This window comes from Ammospiza nelsoni, chromosome 1 (genome assembly GCF_027579445.1).
Source record: "Ammospiza nelsoni isolate bAmmNel1 chromosome 1, bAmmNel1.pri, whole genome shotgun sequence".
Classification (NCBI taxonomy): domain Eukaryota; kingdom Metazoa; phylum Chordata; class Aves; order Passeriformes; family Passerellidae; genus Ammospiza; species Ammospiza nelsoni.
The window spans coordinates 129,031,359-129,054,020 of NC_080633.1; the positions used below are offsets into that span (position 1 = coordinate 129,031,359).

At 36.8% G+C, this 22,662-nt stretch overlaps 1 protein-coding gene across 1 annotated transcript in view; it reads right to left on the bottom strand.

Moving 5' to 3' along the window:
* Nucleotides 1-22,662, bottom strand: part of RIMS2 (regulating synaptic membrane exocytosis 2) — a 444,540-nt gene that overhangs the window by 47,647 nt on the left and 374,231 nt on the right. The window contains exons 21-22 of the mRNA XM_059490825.1: nt 21,913-22,085; nt 6,232-6,473 (exon numbers count right to left, since the gene is read on the bottom strand). Of these exons, the coding sequence (XP_059346808.1) occupies nt 6,232-6,473; nt 21,913-22,085 (415 nt within the window). The remainder of the gene's footprint in view (nt 1-6,231; nt 6,474-21,912; nt 22,086-22,662) is intronic.

The window sequence follows — 22,662 nt, forward strand, 5'->3', positions numbered from 1 at the left end:
CCTGAAATAAAGTCTTTTATTCTAACTCTCTAGTTTTACCACAGGGCTTCCTTCTCATTTGCCTGGAGTTTCTCCTCATATATGGTGTAAGGTGTCTCCCACACTTTGTGTGTGAGAAATGTCTTTCAGAGGACTTGTATAAGATCACAGCTAACATTGGCTGGAGTTAGTTCTGGCATCTCAACTCTGTGTTTGTTTTCACTGCATCCATCTCTCAGAAAAGCTTTGTGAACATATGAAGATTCAAATACACACCTACTTCCTCTACAGAAAATCTGCATAAATTTTTCACTGCCATATCTCCTTTCCTAGTGTTTTCCTACATGTAGAGAAAAGCAACAGAATTTAATGACATTTTAAAGCCTTTTTAGTTTGCAATTACAGTCTCTTTATTTATTAGCATACTTTTCAGAGCTTATTTAGTAAAAGCTGATTAATGCTCTTGGTAATGTATTTATTATAATAGTGCTTTCTCTTTGGTAAAGGATTCAGTTCACAATTCTCAACTAATGAGTAAGATAAATATGCCCTAATCTCTTGTCAACTGCTAATCCTATATTTCTATCAATGTATTATGTGTTAATTTTGAAAGTAAATCAGATTAGACATCAAGAATATTGACGCAAGTGTAATACTACACATTAAGCAATCTATTAAATTAGCAGTCTGTCTCTGGGATAGGAGAAGAAACAAACCCCCAAACAAATAGCTTGTTTCAAATTGCCTGTATTATATATATGATTATAAAAAAATTAAAATACATTTCCAAATTAAAAGTAGTGGATGATAATTTCAGTTGCCATTTTGATCACATAAATTAATTCTAGGGATAGAAAATAACAATTATGTAAACATTGTAAACAATTATGTCTTTTATGCAAACAAATACACTTTTATTCAGTAAATTGTATGCTTACCATATACTATCTAATTTTAGATAATGAAAGGCAGTCAGTTTCTCCTTTAGTCACCACAATTCCAAGTGATTAAGCACCCTTTTTTTAATAGGAACATTGACTCTATGTGTAGTAGAAGACTATTTTTATATCAATCAAATTTTGAATTGAGAAATGTGAAGTTCTATACCAATATTACCAATAGATTCCTCTCAACTATTCCATAAGTTGAGAAAATTCTTTTACAGGCTATGTCATTGGTTCCTAACAGACATAAGTGAGACTGTTCTACTTATAAGTACAGCACTTCAGACTGCAGTTTCAACTCTCTTCAAACCATACAGAATCCAAAATTTGTTTTTAAACACAAATAAAATAAAATTTCACTCAAATGTTTTGCTCTGAGACCTGGTTCTCTTACATTTCTTCTAAGATGAAGCCATGAAACATCAACATTTCTAAATGCTTTAATCTCTTTTCACTTGGGACCTCTCCAGAATTTGTTAAAATGGAAATACCTCATTTTGATAAAAACTATTGAGTTCACACAACATCAATCATCATTTTGTTGGTACAGAATCAACTGCTGTTTGTATTTTTCCCATTGAGAACTATAATTTCAATAACATATGGCAAAGTTTACCCTCAGCAGAATTATGAAGGATGTCAAAATATCTCTTAACACTGTCTCAAAATTCCAATGTCACAGCCCTATAACTTCATGCCACATTTGGCATCCTAGCAAGGGTTCTTAGGTGACATAGAGCAACATGTTGGCACAAAGCAAGCGCAGTTCATGCAGCATCAGCTGCCCCCAGCACCACCTGTTACGTTTACATGTGCAGGGCCCTCTGGGGCGCGGCGCCTTGGAGCAGCACTCTGCAGAGACACACGAGGGCTCTGATTTCTATGCAAACATAGTTACACCTCTCTGAAGGCATTCCTGCACTGGTCACTCTAAAGCTGTGCTGTTACTTCCTTTTTTCATCTCTTTTAATGAATTCCATCTATTTTAATTGCATTCCCAAAGACATGATGGGTCTCAGTCCCTGAGAGTGCGCTGGACCTGTACAGGTCACCCAACATACACACGTGATGTTTTAGTATATGTGATCCATGGACCGCCCCAGATTCTGAAAACATGCATTAAAGTGCTTTGGCTCTTGGCTATAATCAGCCTACAAACACAATAGGCTTTGGCTAACTAAAGAAAAGACAAAATATTTACCTCGCTGAAAGAGAAATGTCAGCCAAATAAGGGCAGTGAAGGCACACAGGTATCTGCCTGCCAGAGACAGTGCGTGTAAATTGAAAGGGATGCCTATGGTGGCATGATAAGAGGATGGCAAAGATTTTACTCATTAATGAAATATAACTGAGAATTAGGTCTGCATCTCTATAGAAGTCTGATCAATTCCCTCAGGGCTGACCAGCAGGAAATAATTTCATTCCAGATATGAATAGCTAAGCCTGTTAAGTATTGCATTTTGCATTGTCTTCCTCAGTAAAGAAAGCAGTCTTTTCCACAAGGAAGAATGCCTGTTACAACATAAACTTCTAACCCATCAAATTTTTGCTTCTAGAATTCATAGCTTGACTCAAGAATGACGAGTATACCTTTAGCTATCAGGAGCCCTGGAAACGTACAGGAACCAGAAATAAAATAAATTCTAATTTATCTTGCTGCTCTACTCTTCAGAATCTTGTCATTTACTGAAGTCTTAAGTAAAAGCTACCGTATGAAAAATTACTTTTGTGTCATGCTCTTTACCCATAAAACAACTGTTCCTACCTGAAAAGGAATACAGAGCAGAATAAAAAACCAATTTCTGTATCTATTTTGAGTGTCATCTTCTTAACACTATGAAATAACAAGAAACATTATAAATATAATTTGAAAAAGCATTTAAAACTGACCTTATAAGGCATATACTGTAAGTCTGATACACAGTCCTGAAAACAGTTATGATGACCTACTTTCAGAAAAACTTCTGGCATAGATTTAGTTATAAAATATGAATGAAGAAAACCACTGAAGTAAAACTGTGCTTTACAAAACACTTGAAAAAACTTCAGAGATACAGATAGTATCTCTGTGTGCTCATATGGAAATACTATCTGTGTCCCAGAGATAGTATAAAAAAAAGTTATGTGTATATATATATATACACATATATATATGTATATATATATACACACACGTACATACATACATATATATATATACACACTATATATATATATATATATATATATATATATATATATATATATATATATATATATATAACTTTTTATAGAAGTAGTGTTATCTTCTGATACTGGTATGCTTTTTCAAGCCTGATCTGTAAGGAGATACTTAGCCAGTCATATTATAGGATATAATGTCTTCAGAAAGTACCTAGGAAATTTATATACTTAATCCAGTTTCTGCATGGTACCAGTACCCTGGCACCTGAGTAATTCCTGCCTCTCCATTCCAGAAAACTGTACTTACAAGACACCTGCAGGAAATTAGTGTTTTGGGTCCAGATTGTACCAGTACATGATTCCTTGTGCAGGCACCCACCATCTGAGAAAAGGAATATGATGAGACAAGCCAGAGAAATTTATAAATTCATTAAACACCTTATTTGAAAGTTTTAATTCTCTGGTATCAACGTACAATGCTGGTGTCCAACATTTTCTGTAAGATGTACCAATGGATGGAAACAGAGCACTTTGTGTTGGAAGGGACCCTAAACCCCATCTAGTTCCACCTCCCTGCAGAGGGGACAGAGACACCCTCCACTTGGGTTGCTCAGGGCCCCATCTAACCTTGCCTTGGACATTTCCAGGGATGGGGCATCCACAAGGCAAGCTCTTCTGGTGTCTCACCATTCTTTTTGTGAAGGATCTGAAGACATATCAGGTATTTCTTCATGGTGTGGCCTCACACTCACCAACCCAACAGGCCACCACGTTGTGTCACTGTAGACACAGCACCATGCATGCACCTCATCCAGGGCCTGACCTGTGGCCACAGGCCTGCTCACCACAACCAGCAATGCTTGTGTGACCCAGCTATTAAAGATGCTTGTGCTGTCCTGTAGCAGCAGCCACATGTGGCCACCAGACAAGGCCCCTTGGAGACACTTGTCCAAGAGAGCAGCAGGAGCAGGTGTGCAGTACCAGCTCTACAACACAACCCTCAGCCCTTACCTGCACCCCTGTTCCCAACCAACACCAGGGGCTTTTCCAGGAGAAGGCAGCAGGAGCTGCTCTGGCTGCTCTGGTCAGGGCCAGGCTCAGGCCAGCCCTGAGCACAGGCCAGTCCTGGGGAGCAGCCAAGGGCCAGGGGCTGCCAGCCAGAGCCATGCCAGCTCCCCAGCTCCTGCCACTCCTCTAACAGCACCAAATTACAGCTCCTCACTCAAGAGTTTGTCTGAGCACCCTACTCACAGTCAGTGGGTCTAAAGACTTTGAGTACTCTTTGAGACAGTTAAATTTCACATTTGTCCCTGACTGGAGCATCTAATCAGTCATTGGGCAACTGATTGGATATAACAGAGAGAAAACTTCAGCTTAAAAGTACCAAATAACAAAGACAGTGTGGTATTTAAATCAGACCTAGACCAGACACACAATACAGATTCTCTCTAGTGCTGAGACATACTTGAGCAATGTACAAAGAACTGATATCCTTCATTTAATAGCTCTTATGGCAAGAGAGACCAGATTAGATAATAAAAAGTAATGTAGTGCATGGTATATGATTTGATATTCAAATGCATCTGTACAGTTACATAGCTCTGTACTATCAGAAGACAAAATTTTAGACTTCCAGGTAAGCAAGAGATCAATTTTTTTTTCTTGCCTAACCAGACATTTCCCAGAATTGTCCAAAGGTGATTTCATCTTTTATCTGTCATTTATTTCAAAGAAAATAGAAATGTACATGAACCTGTCCTGCAAGTGAACTGGTAAAAGAACAAGGTTGCTGCAAAGTCTTGTCTACTAACAGATTACTAATGGAGTCATCAGTGTCTGCATGGTATTCTGGGTTTTCCCTACAGACATTATTTTTCCTCTTCTTCATTTCCTCCTGTTCGTACTGCATTCAATAAGTCACAAAGACAAGCTTCCCACCCTCTTCCACATTGTTACCTCTCCTTTTTTCCTTTCTTTTTTTAGTTCTACTCTTTACAGTACTTGAAATCCCACTCACAGCCCCCAAAAGTTTACTTGAAAAATTTACCACATTTTCTGACAGTGCAAATCATTGTTTTGCTCCATCTTGTTGTACATGAAAACTCTTATCACTTTGGTTTGGAAAGAACAGAGAAATCTCTTATCTGTGTTTGAATGGTGGTTGGCACAATGGAGACCTTCAGATGGGACCTCACACAGCAGGGCACTGTAAACTTACATTGAACTGTATGAAAGAATTACAACAGTTTTTTCTTAAATACTGAGAATACAACATATCTTCTGCATACACCTTGAAATATATATTATATATTTATATATGCATACTTATATAAAGTGATTAAATACTTCTTTTATATTAATATTATTGAAACACAAGTAACTTTTTTCCATGTAAAATACACTTGTCCTATACAGTGTCATTATTTGACATTGAGCTTTTCAGAGTGCATTATATGGATTTTCCCCAGAATAGGAAGAAATAGAAAAAAAAATGTAAGATTTTAAGTGCTTTAGACATCAAAGCAGAAAAACTCTCCATTTTCCTAGGCAGCACATTGAAGTATCCAATTTTAATTGAGAGAAACAGAAATGAGGAAAATTTCTACGGATGGCGAATAGGCTTGTAGGCTGAAAAGAAAGTAATCAAAACACAATAAAACATTTGCACTAAAGTAATAGAACATATAATTTTGTTCAGGAAAATTGCTTTGTTTCAAAATAAGGTTGTATGTTTAAAGGTGAAAAAACCTTATGTTGAAATACACAAACACTATCTGTGACAAAACCAAAGGCATTTTGCAGCATTTCAGCGACCCTTCAGAAACTTCAGTAAGAAATCCCCCCAAATGAAAGTACAGCTCATGCTGGTTCCTGAAAAGCTGAAAAGTAAGGAATTAGTGTATTAAGCAGGTTCCAGCAAGCAGAGGATAAAAGCTTCAGTCCAACCTGTAAAGGATCTTTGCTGAAAAAAAAAATTAGTAAATGTTCAGAGGAAAAAGATAATTGACCATTTTCTTCATTCCATAGAATATTGTTGATGAGGCAACTTCAACAGGATCTTCAAATGATTAAACTGTAATACATAAGTATTATATTATGCACATTTAACTGACTATTTGAGAGAGAAAAAAAATGTAGTTCCTACCAGTTTGGCTGAGTTGTGACGTGCTGCGGCTCTTTCTGGACAGCCCCACGATGGCGACCATCTTGGCACCAATGCTGGAGCGCCTCTTTTTGCTGCCACCACCAACAGTGCCCACCGCCGTGTCCGACTGGCTGCCATCATTCTTCTCCAGCGTGTACATCTCCCCGCTGATGCTGGTGCTCTTTGTCATGTTCTTTCCTGAGATGGCCATCTGTCTGCTTTGCATTTTGGATGTAAAGACACTGTCAGCCAGTTGATGGATAAACAGTGCAGACAAAGAGTAAAAAGGGGAAGACAGAAAAGGACAGGTTTCAGATGGAAGGTTTTGGGAGACTAGAGGGTAAAAGCAGTTAATCACACAGATAGGGTTTGGTTTTAAGAGGTAAAAGGAGAAACTTTAATTCTAGGGTCTTGGCTGGTCCACTGTAAACATACTTGACTCATCAAAATTGTGTTTTAAATAACAAGCTCTTATTAACTGATTGACTAAAAACTTATTTCCAGCAAAAGCATACCAAAGAATTAATGCATCCATATATGATATAATACTTCTTGCTTGGAAAATTTAAGTTCTGGCCTCAGTGCTATGCTACGTGCCTCTTCTTCTCACATATATACACACAAATAACCTATATTCCTCTGGGAAACAGACACTTGATTCTTTACTGAGTGGAAAAGAGCCTCAGTCTGAAGCCCAGTTTTGATTACTAGCCATCAAGACATTTCAAGGATGTTCTCATTAATCTGGTTTATCTCAGTTCATCATACAGCAATGAACACCCACAGGTTTTTCCTCCATCTCTGCATCAACAAATACAAGTACTAGATATGCATTTCACACAACACTTGACTGTTATGTGGACAGATCATCAGTACTGATAAAATGGAATTCAATTCTAATGTATCTTTTGTACTTGTTTAGAAGCTCTGTGAACGTGCTCTGTGTGGCTGCATCTGAACTGTCCGCTGCAGCATTTCAGGGGTACCAGGGGAACCTGATCTGTCCAGGCTAAGAGACTTTTCCTTTCCTCAGAAATGGCCATCTACACTGATGACAACAGCACTTATCCAAATTTTGCCCTGACATCTAATTGGTAGGTATCTGAACAAATATCCAGAACTGGAAGCTCTGGGAGACATGTGGGGCTGAAAATATACAGAGAATTTTCTATATCAATGAAGATCTTTCACAGAACTTAGACCTTTATTATTCTTTTCATTACAGTACTTCTCACCAAAAAGTCCCCATGAGACTCCATTTCAAACAATCCACAAAACTGTGGAATATTTCTGGAACCCAGGGGAAATTATTTTTTGTTAAATCATCAATATATATAAATGCTAAAATGAATACTTTTTTCTTCTTAAACAGATTTTCAAATACATGCTAAAGCTGTTGTCAGAACTTTAGTGCTCAGCAAATGTCTCTAGAACAAATTTTTATGTGTATAGAAAAATATATATACTCCTTTTCCCTTACCTATAATGGCCTGAAATCAATTTCATAAAAGGAAGGAATTATTGTTTCTTTATGAAGTTTTTTTGCAATACTCTGTCAGTTTTTTTCAATATTCTGTCAGTAACTTGTCTATGGAATTAATGCAGTGCACTCAAAAGTAGATAAATACTTATAGCTTAGCCACAACCCAAAGGGAAAGCTAAGAGTTGGTTCACAGCAGAAGTAGACCTTTGCCATCGAAAAATGCTGAGTGTACTTCTCAGGGAAGGCACAAGGAAAAATATGAATAAGAGTTGGGGTCAGCAGATGGAGAAACACAAAACAAAGCTGAGAGAGAATCATGGTGGCCTTGCCTGGACACACAATCACAAAATACTGAAAAGTGGTAACCTGAAAGCTTTTTTCTTACTCTCTTTTAGCTCTCTGTGTTGTTATGTGTTAGTACACAGTGACTCTCATTTGTACATTTATCACCAAGGGACGAGTGGGATAGGATGTGGGTAAAGAGGAAGGCAGGGAAACAGTAAAAGAGAATTTGTATTTCTGTGTCTTATTAGCACCATGTTAACTTACTTGTTAGATGATAGCTTCACATGCTGTATTTTTAATCAAACTAACACCTCTAAGAATTCAGTCAAAGAAAACAGATGACACTGAAACCAATTCTCAGTTTCAACATTATCTTGCATGTAAAAATACTAGAGGTCTAGGAAAAACATGGCTGTGAAGAGCTAGTATCTTCAACTTTATCTTAAGCAAAATTTAACTAAGAATCAGAACATTAGAACCCCTTATCCAATAATGCTGTTTATAATCCAAATTCTCAAAGGAAATATGATTAATGTGTGCTTTCAGTCAGGTCTCTCTCTTTTCAGTATTTTTTAAAATCAGATAAATTTGACAGAGCAGTAGGAAACTAAACTATTTAGTTTCTAAAACTGTTTTGAAAACAGATCCCTGGAGAGAGATCTTATGCATGTCTCTTTGGGGAAAGATGGCAGAAGAAGTCATAGAATCTCTCTTAGTGGAAGCTAATTCACAGATGCAGACTGGTGGAGGAAGTAAGTTTTTCACTGCTTACAGAACAACCTATTTCAGTGATCCATTTTTTCAAAAATAATACCCAGAAAATCAGTGAGTTCCTATCATATAGCAAACAGTAATCAATGCATTGTTTTGTAAGTGTTATTACCATTCAATAAAAGCCCTATGTCATCAGTGGAAACAGAAATATTCTGAATTTTAGTATAAAAGTTACACTGAAAAGAAAGTCACCATTTCCTGGGTTGAATGTGTCTTTGAGGTGTTTTTTTGTGTCCTTTCCAAGATTTATAGTTCTATTTAAGTGAAATGGATTACAGTAGTTGCCCTTATTAAAGAAATCAGTGTCTTTAAAGAGGCTGGTTGCTATAGTTTCACTGTGCACTTATCTATGAAATTGTTTTGAATTACTAAAGCTTGCTTCTTGGCTTCTGTACCACAAAATGTTTTGCTGTGTACTGCTGCCAGTAATGATGTAGGCTTCAGTCAGACACCTTCTCTTGGCCAACTTTTTAAGAAAGGTAGGAAAGGGAATTCAAATGAGAAGAAAGGATGGGATTTAGATTTAAGTGGATATACCAAATACTAGTACAAATGGCTGATACTAAAATTCATTCACAAGCCTCTATTTTTTTTTTCCCAGTCGAACTCTAAAACTATTTTCTTCAATTAAAGGCTTGGGGGTTTTCCCCTTCTCTAAAAGCAGCAGGGAATACATCTTTGCTACAGTCATAACCAGCAAACAGCCCTTGGGGAAAACCATCCCATAGCAGGGACTTTGGTTTTCTCCAATTCCTCTCTTAGCAAAAAAACTTTGAGAAATACATACTAGGAGAGTTATGAGTGGTTTATAGTGCCTCAAAATAAACCTAAAGTGGTCATGAGCACTTCCTCCAGCAGCACTTTGAATCCTTTCTGGCCATCCAAACCCTCATTTACTAATTTTTCTTGGCACATACTTGATACCCTCTCCAGCAGAAACCATGCTTCTACCCAGCCCACCTTTTGACAGTGCCACAGATGGATCATTCTCAGAAAAACTGGGTATTGTATGTTAGATTTGGTTCCTTTCTGAACTAATAGAAATGTTGACCTCAGAGTATAATTTAGAGAGTAAATCATACAGTCTTTTTCCTTAACAGGAAACAGAAATTACTGGAAGTTTTCTTTGTATTACATATACACAAATCTAATCTCACAGACATCCAGCTAAATACATGCAAGAGTATTTTAAAATAGATATTATATAAAAGTAATTTATGAAATTGTATGAGGTAATGAATAGATATGAAGTAAAAATAGGGTTCTCAAGGTGTCTAATAAGATAATAATAATTTTAAAAATATCCTCAGCAAAGAAAATATGCAGCCAGATGCTGAGGGGAAGAACAAAATAAAGGGGGAAATAAAGTAATTATCCTAGTCCAAATAGTATGTGCATAATGACATAATAATACTATTATTAGAATGAAAACAAGAACAAAATCAGCACACAACCCCAGCTATGTGGCAGCCCACAGCCTAGAGCAAGAGCTGAGTGAAGGTGGCAGCCAGGCCACTGCCTTTGGCTTAACAGGACCAAACAACCAACAAGAGCAGAATGAAGGACAAAGCTCACACAAGAGCGTTGCTTCACGCACTATCCCAAAATCCAGGAGAGCTCTTGAGGAAACCAAGAGCTGCAGACAGGTCTTAGTGTAAATATCTTTTCAGACACTTCAGTTTTCCAGTGAAAAAAGCAAAAGGAAAGATGCATACACTTTAGAGGAATATATTCTCAAAGATAAAGAAGAAAGTCCTTTAAAAAATCACAAGAGAAAAATAAGGCATTAGAAAAGAAATTACAATAGGATATCTATATAGATTTGTAATTTAAAGCCAATGGTGGAGTATGAGAGCTGTAGCCACGAAACAGTATTCTTAAAAATATACTATGTTAGCCAGCTGAGGAGAGTCAGACTGACAGAGACCTGTGACGTCAAAAGTATTCCTAAGTTTGCTGATGATACTAGATTAAGAGAAGCTCCTGACTCCCTTGAACACAGAAAGGCTCAGCAAAGACTTTGACAAATTAGAAGTCTGGGAAATCACCAACCATATGAAGTTTAACTAAGACAAGTGCTGGATTCTGCCCCTGGGATTGGACATACAGACTGGGAAACAAAGACCGGCACCACCAAAAGGGACCTGGGGGCCACTGGCAAACTGACCATGAGCCAGCAGTGCCCTGGCAGCCAGGAGGGCCAGGGGTGTCCTGGGGGGCACCAGGCACAGCATCACCAGCCGGGCAAGGGAGGGGATTGTCCTGCTCTGCTCTGCTCTGGGGCAGCCTCACCTCGAGTGCTGGGGGTAAATTTGGGCACCACAATAAAAGAAAGATATAAAAGCATCAGAGGGCACCCAAATGGCAATGAATAGTGAAGGGCCTTGAGGAGAAGCCATATGAGAAGCAGATCAGGTTACTTGGTGCGTTCACTCCGGAGGAGACTGAGGGGAGACCAGTCTTTACAGCAGTATTAGAAATCACAATTTTTAATCTCATTGCTCTGCCATAAACATATGCATCAGAGAATCAGATTTACACAAGTCATTTGGCAGACCTTGCAGGTTTCCTTATTTCTTTAATTCAAAGTCAAAGCAAAATTAATATTATTGCTTTCCAGCTTAGCTCTCTGTTAATGATCCCAAATGAAAATAAGGCATCCATAATAGTGAAAATTCAGGTTGCCAAGTACAGCTGTGGGCTGTGATGTCCTAGGGAAAGGATTTTAAAAATTTTTCAGTTGTTGAAAAATATATTTTCTAATATATGTCTCCTGTGAGACTGGAAGACCCACTGAAGACTTTGTTTACTGCTTTTTACAAGCAGGAGATGAATTTTAATGCCATTCATAACAGACCTGCTAACTCAATCAGAGATGCTCTTATTTCATTAGTTAACTGAAGAAATTTAACAAAAGCAGCATTATGGGGACAGCTGTGATGTAGGAAATAACATTTCCATGGGAACAGCGCTTCTGGCCAATACTCGTACTCGTCTGCCAATTCACATCCAAGAGAGACACTGCAGGTTCAAAATGATAATGACTTAGTCTCTGGAGATCCATTTGGTCAAAAATTCTTCTATTAACTTATTGGTGGTATAAATCTCTAATAGCTACTGGACTGACTTAATTATTAGGTTCATTTTATTGAAATTATAACAAGAAAGTTGGGAGGAAAAATAGAGCAGTTTTTATAATCTATTTTGTTATGTATATTGCTATTCAAATAAAACTAGTGGCCACATCTCAAAATATAAGTAGCAATATTTTGATATGAAATTTCTTTTTTCAAAACTCTCTTTCATTACTAATCAGGAATACCTCACTTGCTACAGTACATAGGTTGACTTGAGCTGTATTTCCCCCTTTCTGGTAGATGTAAAGCTGTCCACACTGCTTTATTATTATAAATTAATGGAAGTATTCCATGACATCTCTGGCAATTTTTTTTTCAAATAGGAATAAATGGCAGAGGCAGGGGTCAGAGCATAAGATTATTTCCAAATCATAGCCACAGCAAATGAATGATGCAGAAAAAACACTGTAACAGCTAGCTGTTTCCAAATGCTAGCAGTTGAATTATACACAGAGCTTCAGAGATTTTTGATATAATTTCTCTCCTTCTCTGATAGAATAATTGGATATTTTTAAAAGTAAAACATACAGTTGATATTTTCTGTTAATTTAAATAGCAATTGTAATGAGGATTATATTAATATTCATCTAAAATAAAAATTTTCAATTTTTCCTCTACAAAGTTACAGAAGAGCTTTATTACCCTGCTAACACTAATAAATCTTTGATGAAATCCCTTTTTTTTTGATACAGTGAACTAAAACAGTGATTTACTCTGCAAAAAAAGTCTAGCAAGAAAATTAGTTGAGGTCTAGAAGTCTTGTATTAGTCAGCTGTCATATTCATTAGTAAAAAGTCCATATGAGCTCTGAAGGCTTGGAAATAAAGTACATTGCAGTCAAAGACTGAGTGAACTTTGAATAACATCCAAATTCTTTGAGCTTAGAAAGCATCTTCTTTAACCCAGTGTGGCAAAGAAACAGTTTGTAAAAACTGGGTACCAACTAGCTTGCTAAATTAAAACTGATCATGAGCAACCTGATTTAATCGAGACTGTTCTCTTGCAGAAATGTGCCTTGCATGTACTTCATCTGAAATTTAAATGTTGTGTGCCTGTTCCAGCCTGCTATTTAATTATTCTTACAACAGGGAGGGAGGAGAGGGCCCAGTTTTCTGTATTTACACTGCTATGTCACAATCTACACTGCAAACTTGCTTAGTGCTGCTCAGTGTTGTTTCTCAAAGGGCTGAATAGAGCTCTATGAAATGGAAAGCAAGCAGTGAATAGCTAAACCAGACATTAAATCCATTATGTGTCCCAGACCTCAAATCACCAGAGAAATAATGTAAAATTAAGTCAGGAAAGTGAAAAAAAAATTCAGACTTGAAGGCTGAAGTGCTCAAAAATATACAGAGGTAAGAGACATAATGTTTTGCCTGAGGGTAAGAAGTACTATGATTTATCATCTTGCTAAACTGAAATTGCTGTGAGGGAGATTTATTTATTTAGAAAACTCATTGACAGTTAGAAAACTTTGTAAGATAGACATAGGGGAACTAGACAGGATGAACTACTGAGATTACACGAAGAGAAAAATCACATAATACACAGGGAAGATCCAAATGCCTTGAAAAGTCTTTATTTAAATAAATTTCTGTCAGCAATATGGATCTCACTATAGCTGCATCTATACTTCACTCATGAAAGAATGCATTTCTTTGATTAGTACTGCACAAAGGGAATATGCTCAGGCTCATTTTAATGTTTATATGCATGTATGAGGAAATGGCTGTCTAAAGAATAAAACAACTCTAACATTTCCTTCATCCTTGTGAATGCAGGTTGCTTGAGGACTCTGAAAAATCAGGGTCAGAATAGGCACTGCTAACATCTCCAAAACTCAAAGCATGTCTCTGAATTGATCTTCTGGGACTGAGAACTAAATGGACACGAGCAAGAAATCTGAAGCCGCAATTACTTCAACCAAAGAGACATTATCTGGGACACCATGATCTTGCCTGTCTGACTTCTGTCACTTTGACAAAATGACTTTGAGTCACTTTTGGTCTCTGGGGAAATTATAAAAGCATACAGAAAACTTAAGACCATCATAAAAAAGAAAATGTGAGAAAAGGTGTCTCACATGTTTCTGAACATGAGCCTGAAACCTTTGTTTTTCTGAGCTGGAGAAGGCATGTCTATGACCAAATGTCCCTGCTGAGACAGTGTGTACATGGCACACCATGCAAGTTTGAAGCAGCTTTCCTCTTTTTTACCTTGGGCCTCCACAGGAGTCATTTTTATGCCATGGCTGCTGTCTGGGAAGTGCTGGGCTCTCAGTGGTATTTGTAAGGAAGTTTGATTTCCTCCTCGGGGCAACCGGATGAAATCTCCCAGCTTGTTTAGCTGGCACCTTACGGGCTTTAGGAGAAGTATGAACATGCAGTGAAATTACTGAAAATGTTAATATGTTTGGTCAGAAACCATTAAAAACAGATCTATGGGCAATGCCCAACCCCTGGAGCATTATCTTTCCATAGCTATAAAGAACACAGTAGTAAGAGCAGCACTGGGCCCCTTATCCTTAGTCAAATACAGCACTTGCTAGATGGGCCTGGCAATGTGCTTCAAAGACAATATCACAAATCCAGCAACTGCATTTTAGAAATACTTCTAAGAAGTAACATGAAGGAGTTTATGTTTGCTTCTTAGAAGGCTAAGTGATAAGCATATTCATATTTTTTTATGAAGTACATTTTTAGCAATATGTATTAATTTTACAGAATCTTATCACTATTCTATTAGAATAATACTCAGGTAAAAAGAGTGAAAACTGCATCACTAATACAGAGCCATATCTGTTCAATCATAACGTCCAAAAAAGAAAAGCCTTATATTCTTCAATATTCAATCCCTTGTTTTTATATGTTTCTACACCACTTTTTGCTGTTGCTATTCTTGTCACCAGATCTGTTGTGCTCAGTCCTGTACAAATAAATATTAAAAAGTCTGTCAATTAAAAACCTTATGATTCAATCTAGTTTTAAATATTTTTAGAAAATTAATCTTTTTATAACACACTTAAAAGTGCAAAAACTAATTTCAAAATTTATATTTGCTTCAAACCCTCATTTTAATTTTTTTTCCTTCATCTCTGCTTCCTTGAGTGTCTACAGGGCTTTCTCCCTTCATTTCTTGTGGTTTTGTTTTGTATAAACTACTGACGCACTGTTTTAAAATAAAATTTAGCAACAGGAGTGCACCATGGATCAGGAGTGCTTTATGGATCACAGGTCTGAGCTGACTCAACAGAGGTAAAATTGCAGGCTTCATTTCATGGAGAGAGAAGCAGTCTCAAAGATATTGCATTGCAGTCAAAGTAAAAATGTCTGAGTTCCCTGCTGGATATCAAAGCTGCAGACTGTTTCAAATAACTTATTTTTACTGTTCACCTGTTAATAATGTATACTTCCAAATTCATTAATTTATGATATCCCAGTGTATCAAAATCATTTTACTAACTGTAAAGGAGCCTGTATATCTTTTGTATTTACTCCAAAGTAGCAGGAAAAATAAATCTCCAAGGGTTCTATAGACAGTGACAAATAACTTAGAAATAGGTGACTTTAATAGATTTCTTAAATTATTTTTATTCTTTCCTCAGTACAGATTTCAAAACAAATATAATTGCTCATTCAATTCTGTTTGGAACCATTGATCTTCTGCATATTTTTCCATAGTATTTTTCCAGAAGATATAGATAATTCACTTCTAAATTTCATCTATGAAAATGTAAAAAAACAAATGGCTGAACTATTGTCCATGTGTGTTGGTACAGACCAAGCAGCTCTATGAATTTATAGCTTTTGAATATTTGCCTTTCTGTAGAAAATTAAAGGTAAAAATCTTACATTGAAAAGTAGTGGCCTTGAATGTAAGCTTTAAATGGGCAAGAGTTTTTTTCATAAATTCCTAACAGAATCCACCCAGATGAATAATACGAGGAAAGTTTTACTGAAAAAGCTTTTTTTGAGTCCTCTGTTTTTAAAGACACAGACTAGCAATATGCAAGCAGCTCTGCTTATCTAGTCATAAGAGCACAGAAGAGTTATGTTAGAGAGACAGAAAGCTCCTGCTTCTTGTTCAAGGACCCAGCGCATCACACCTGCCCCAATTGCCTGGATAATGCAACATTTTGCAGCTGAAAAGAGCTGGTGAACATTGTACTGCAAACTGCCATTCTCATCCCAGGAATGGCAAGACCACTTGGCTGTCACGTTAAAAAGTTGAAAAAGACCAACATCTGCTGAGAGCTGCAGGCAAGCTTTCCCTGAAAACTACATCAACATTGGCATAACTGGACCCAGGTTCTCTCTCCTTCCATGGCAGAAATGACACTGGGTGAACTTCATCCATCTATCTATCTATCTATCTATCTATCTATCTATCTATCTATCTATCTATCTATCTATCTATCTATCTATCTCTGTTGGAGGCACAGACTACCTTTACTGCAATTCTGCCAAAAGACTGCTCATGCAATTTCTCTTCCAATCATGTGGCTACAAAGGTTAGACACGATTAACTTCTGTCATTGAATAGTCTAGTTGAAGCAATCATTAAAACACTTTTGAAATAACTTTAAAAACCAAACAGCACATACAATTGAAAATGGATTCTTAGTGTCTGTTATCTTTTGTACACTTTTTTATATTTTTACCAGAATAAAGACTTTCAAAACCATTACTGGCTTCCATCCCTGTGAAGGAGCTTGCAAAGACTGCATTGAAATGCTTTTTCTTCCAGAAAAAATACTGCATTTAACTGTTAATAGCTGCAGTTACAGTGGAAGGGTCATAAAACCTGAAATACTAAAATTAGAATTTAATGATAAACTAAGGAACAAATACTCATCAGGAATCAGTTTTAAAACCTACAAATTAAATTCTCTAAAGTCTTTTTTTTACTGAATGAACTAGAACTAGAAAGTAAATTTGAAATGAATCTTTTTACCTAACAGTGGAAGGGGCAAAAAAGCATTAAGAACCTTTGGAAAGAAATAAGGGTTCAGCTGAATAAATACATTACTTAAAGCCATGCATTGCACTCTGTTTCTTGAATTTTTAAGTGCTCTGCAAAATTACATCCCAGCTGAATTTTTCCACAACAAATTTTTCTTTCTTGGTTGTGTCATCTTCTTACTTAATCAGCTCTATTCCTTCTACTATCTTTTAGAATTTACTTTCTTTTTTCAAACAGGATATCACTGATTCCTTCCAAATACATAGCAAAACTTTGTGACTTGCACATGCTTTTTATTTCCCATCTCTGCCCTCTGTCCACCCACATAGACAATTTCTTTGTCCACTCTCTCACCATTTCAAATGACAGATACTGCAGTGCTTTTCTCCAGCCCTGGCAATTAACCCAATAACACCTTCCAGGATACTAGAGAAAAGGTAAGTTTCATAGCCTTTCTATTTGGTTCTCTCATCTTACTCCACATTTCAGTAAAAAGTTACACTCTCTTTTACATAGTTGTCTATAATTCATCCTTACTTCCTAGTATCTTGGCACATGTTCCTTATCACATTTATCATCTCTCATTCAAGACTGAAAGATCAACTCCTGATCATCAAGCTTGCCCCTCATGCACTTGATGTATTTTTAGCAAGGACCTCATGTTTTGTCCTCATTGTCTTGAATGCCTGAAAATAGCTCTCCAGAAACATTCACAAAGATACCTTATTTTCTCTCCTCAAATCTCCCCTTAGTATTCATTCTCTGTTGTCAAGATGTCTCCAGCACTGTGTTGTACCTATGTCCCGTGGAACATCTCTTTGTTCTTCTGTGCTTCCCCCTCTGGACTCATATGTAATTTCATAATTTAGACTCTGTGTGCTTGGAACAGAAGTTGTATTTTTCTGCTGTATTTCAACAGTGAAATATTGCTCTGTCGCTACATTTGCTCTGTACTCTCATGGTAAAATAAAACTATTGTGACTATCAGAATTAATGCTTGGGATTGACATTTTAAAAAATATAAAGGGATAAAATTTAGGGCAGTCTAAATCACATTGCCTTTATTAACAAGTATCAATGATCAAAGATTATAGATAATGAGCCTTTATTTTTTGCCCTGAGATTATCAAGGAGATGGAATAAGAAAAAAGTTAGTGAACTCTACATAATAAATACCCAACAGCAAAGCTGGAGCCACTCTTTTTTTGTTAACATGTACTGCAAAGAACACAATTATGATTTCCCTACATATCAAGCATATGCCAAAGTTAAGTTTTACAAAGTTTAATTAAGGCTAAATCTGATGCTGCAACTACTTCTGGCAAAAAAAATTAACTGATTTAATGTACACCAGTGCTCCGAAAGCTAACGCCTTTTATTGTGCCAAGGTACTCTGTGAAATAGGCATGGGATTAATTAGTGATGAATGTCTGTGTTTACAGTCATTTCAACCCACCCATGATCTCAGCAGACTGAAGACCTCAGTGGGACTACTACCATTACTCCTGAAGTATATAAACACAGTAACATCAAGAGGTATGAGGTATCCTTAATAGGGTGATTTTTTTGATGATGGAATGATTGTGAGCAGCCCCTGCATTCCACATTGCCCAGAGGAAAGGTGCCTGCTGTCCAACTACAGATGCACCTCTGAAGTAAAAAATACCTTGAAAATTCCCATCTGCAATATATCTTTCCTTGATGCCCAAGATCTCAAGAACTACATGATAATTTATTGCTATTCTATCAAGGGAGAATTGGCCACCTTTGTTCTGCTGGGCATATCAAATACCTATTGATATGTTTAATTGATATGTTTGGTTACTTTTAATATTTGTGGTGTGTCTGAAAACATTCTTTTTTGGAAGCTGAAGTCATTGCCTTATCTTATAAATTTCCAAGTATCTGTTATTTTAAAAATTGCCAGAGAAATGAGCAGAAGGCACTGAATTTTCAAAAACTGATCCTGCCTTTAGGCTTGTCCACTGAGCACACAAGTCATAATATTTCAATATGCTAATGAGACACAGCTACGTGTGTATATAAATGTGTATACATATCTATAGCTGCCCGTATCCAGGAATCAATCTAGCTTTTCTGTTTCATTCTTACCCTAGAAAAATGCTCAGACAATGCTAAAAAATGAGCACTGACTCTACCATAGTAAAGGAGGTGAATATAAACTTTTCTGTTCATTCCAGCTTGCATATTAAAATGGTCAAAATGTGCAAAGTGGGGAAATAATATTAGAGACTTATTTCCATGAAGGGAGCCAAACTCTAACACAAACAAAAGTCACTACACAACAGTCACTTAATAACATCTTGTTTCTTTATAGAGATTCCTAACTTGTGTCACTTCTTCCTGAAGGCAGAGAGCAGCTAGCGACCAGAAGAACAAGCTGGCTCAGGAAACAAGAAGCTGTTCCTCAAAAAGGATGTTACTTTCTATGGGGGACAGCATATTGGCTAAAGATATTTCACACAGCTTGAGTGAAATCTAGAAACCTGGAACAGAGTCATGCTGTTGAAAGGCAAGACTTTCAGATCCATTAGAATGGGAAATTAGTGGGAAATGGAAGAGAAAAAGGTCCTCAAATAATCCTTTCACACACTACCATACTACAGGCCCCGGAACACATATGCCAAGGCACTCTTAAAGACAACTGGTTCTAAACAACTCTTTTTGCTAAAATCTAAAATGCATGAATATGAGTGAAAGGAATGATGGCACAATACATAAAGGCAGTAGTATGGCTATGTTAGTTCATATGACCCAAGATTATACACTAGGCATCTTGATTCTCTCTTTGAATCCCCTTTGTTTTGAGTATGTCAGTATCTTCAAGCATGCACATGTGTAAGTTTGTAGCAAGGAAAGAAAATGGATTTCCATGGATTGCTCTGCACTTACCCTAATGTGTATTACCACAATATAACAGGCATAAGTTATTTAGAGGTAGTGCAGAATTGTCAGGCTAAAAGAAAATGTATTTTTTTCTGAGATTTTCTGCCATTCTTGTGTGACAGAGAATGGGTTCAAAAATATTCATCAAATATGAAAGTCATTTTTTTAATGAAGAAAAGAGGAATGTTGTATTTCTCTCAATAGGACATACATGGATTTTGCAATACAAAAAGTCAGACAGTTACATTGTTTTAAGGATTTGTGGCAAAATGTATAATTCTAGAATATTATCTGATAAAACCAGAGCCAGTTGGGCTGCAATGTTTCTGGATACAACACAGCAGCTGAAGTGCATGACCCTTCCACAATACAGCAACCCTTGACAATTATTCACATGGAACAAAAAAAGGAAAAGGAAGAATCTGCTTTATCCACATAGATTGTCAATCAGTATGCACCACAAAGAGGACTGAAAAGAAAATCCAGATTTTCTTCTTTAGTATGGCCGTAAATATAAGTAAAGATAATTTTGATATTGCTGAGTTTTCACTCAACAAAACATTTTTCCATTAAATAATAATTCAAGTAGGAAATCTAATAAAGAAGCTTACAATTTCTACTGTTTATTACAGTCAAACCCAAACTTTAGTCTAAACTAATTTAAAAAATAATATGCTGCATTTGTATGCATATTAATGAGTCAAGTTGATGTGCTGCCTCATTTGGTATGCAGAACAAGTTCATTGAAGCTGAGAATGAAACTTGATTAAATATGAAAGCATGATGACTGAAAGCAAAAACAAACAAAAAAAAAGAGCTGCAGAGAGCATAGGCAATAAGCAAGCAAAGGGAATAAAAAGGGAAGACAAGTAGGGTGCTGGTACAGGAAAAAGAATAGATCTACATAAACAGAAATATATTTTACCTGTCATCCTCTTTCCCTTCCTCAGCTTGGTCTTCTTGAGCTTTTTCATCATGCCCTGATTCTTTGATCTCCTCCTTATCACAGTTCTCTGTCACCTCTTGCCCTTCCCCTTTTTCATTAATTTCTTGCTCTTTTCCTTTTTCCTCCTCCTCCTCTTTTTCTTCCTCCTCAGGAAATACTTCATCTTGTTCATCCCCTTCCAGCCCTCCCTCTTTTTTCCCCTCTATATCCCTTGTTCTTCTGAAGTCAACAAAATTGAAAAAGGCATGCAAAAAGGAAAAAGAAAAGAATAAATTAAAGTCAGGAGAAGAGCATGCATGAAGAAAGAAAATGCAAAAGAAATTAAATAAAAACTAAAGGATAGAAGCAGACATAATGTAAGTCATGCTTGCTAGGAGCCCAGCCTACACTGGAGAGCTTTGGAGCATTATCTTAGTAAGTCCCTATTCAAATAAAACTTGCATGGCAATACCTCACATTTAGAAAGAAATGTGTGACTGAAACAATGTGGACCTAACAATGCTCATATGAGCAGATGCTTAAATTTGCAAATACTTTCTTTTAAGAGGACAATTTTCTGAGAATTACTATAGGTGATGGAGGTGGTTTACACCTAGAAAAATTATCTTTCATTTGTGCACCAAATGAAACCCAAAGCTCCTCTGAGCGCACACAGGGTGCAGGCAAAGAAAATGCTGTGTTTTAGTCACAGATACACAATGTACATCTTGTTGAAGAGCAGCTCAATGATTGTACACCTACAGTTAAGTTGGACTAGTGTAAGTATTAAATAAATTGAATTGGTCTCTCTAATTATTAAATAATACATCTATAAAAGTTCAGCGTTCTATTTAAAAGAAAAATAAGATGCCTCGTCTGGCACAAAATTTTTGAGTTAAACTGTCTTTTCAGTCATATTAAGTATATTTTACAAAATGGTTTTCAGAAAGCGTGTCTAATGCTTCCTGACAGCATATGTTTGTTATTTCAGGGTATATTAGATAATCCAAGACAACAAAACTTCGCTAAAAACAAATTCCATGAAGACTTGAAGAAGCATTAGATAAAAAAGACATTTGAGCCAGTATTTTGCAAAATCCCTGCAAATGTCATTCTAGGCGAAATGCTAAAGTCAAACACAATATTGATAAGTGTTCCGTTACTGAAGTTACACAGCTATGGCTGCCACTGTAGCTGATGGTGCTCACCTTATTTTCTTGCTGCCCCTGGGGCGCTCTGACTGCACAGACATGTAGCTGGTGCTGCTGAAGCGGGACGCGCTGCTGGTGCGGGACACGGCCGAGACGTCGCTGACATCGCTGTCCGAGGACTTGTTGGAAACGTTGTCCGAGCCTCGGTGAGGATCCCGCCCTGACCGATACTGCAGGAGCAAAGGGACAGAGAGATGGTGTTGTTGTGACATGCCACCACAGAGCAGCCGTGGACCTGGTCCCTCCTGCTATCTAAACTGCCTGAACTTTTAAAGGAAGTTCTTCCCTGATACAGAACAGAAGTTATGTCTTGGTATCTACTAATTTTAGTCTGCTTTGCTATCCCGGTCCTCAGTTTCAATTTGTACAAAATTTCCAGCATGTCCAAAAGTTTCACAAAGCTTAGAAAAGACATCTAAACCCTCAAAGAATATTCTTACCACAACTGCTTCACCAGTGCAGAAAGGAAAGCAGAGAGATTAGTGACTTGCCTATGATCACTGAGCTCATGAAAGATTAAACAGGAGACAGAATGTGATGCATGCTATCTGTAAAGTACAAGTCTCTTTTGGGGCCTAGCCTGTTTACAAGAACTTCTAACTGACAAATATAATTTTTTTTCTTTTCCAAGTAAATAGATAGATAAGGTTATCAAATCAAAAGACAAAGTGATGTTGCAGCTATGCAAACAAACCCACACTTTGCTGAACTGCTGGACTGAGAAGTCTGAAGGATGGGAGTGTACTA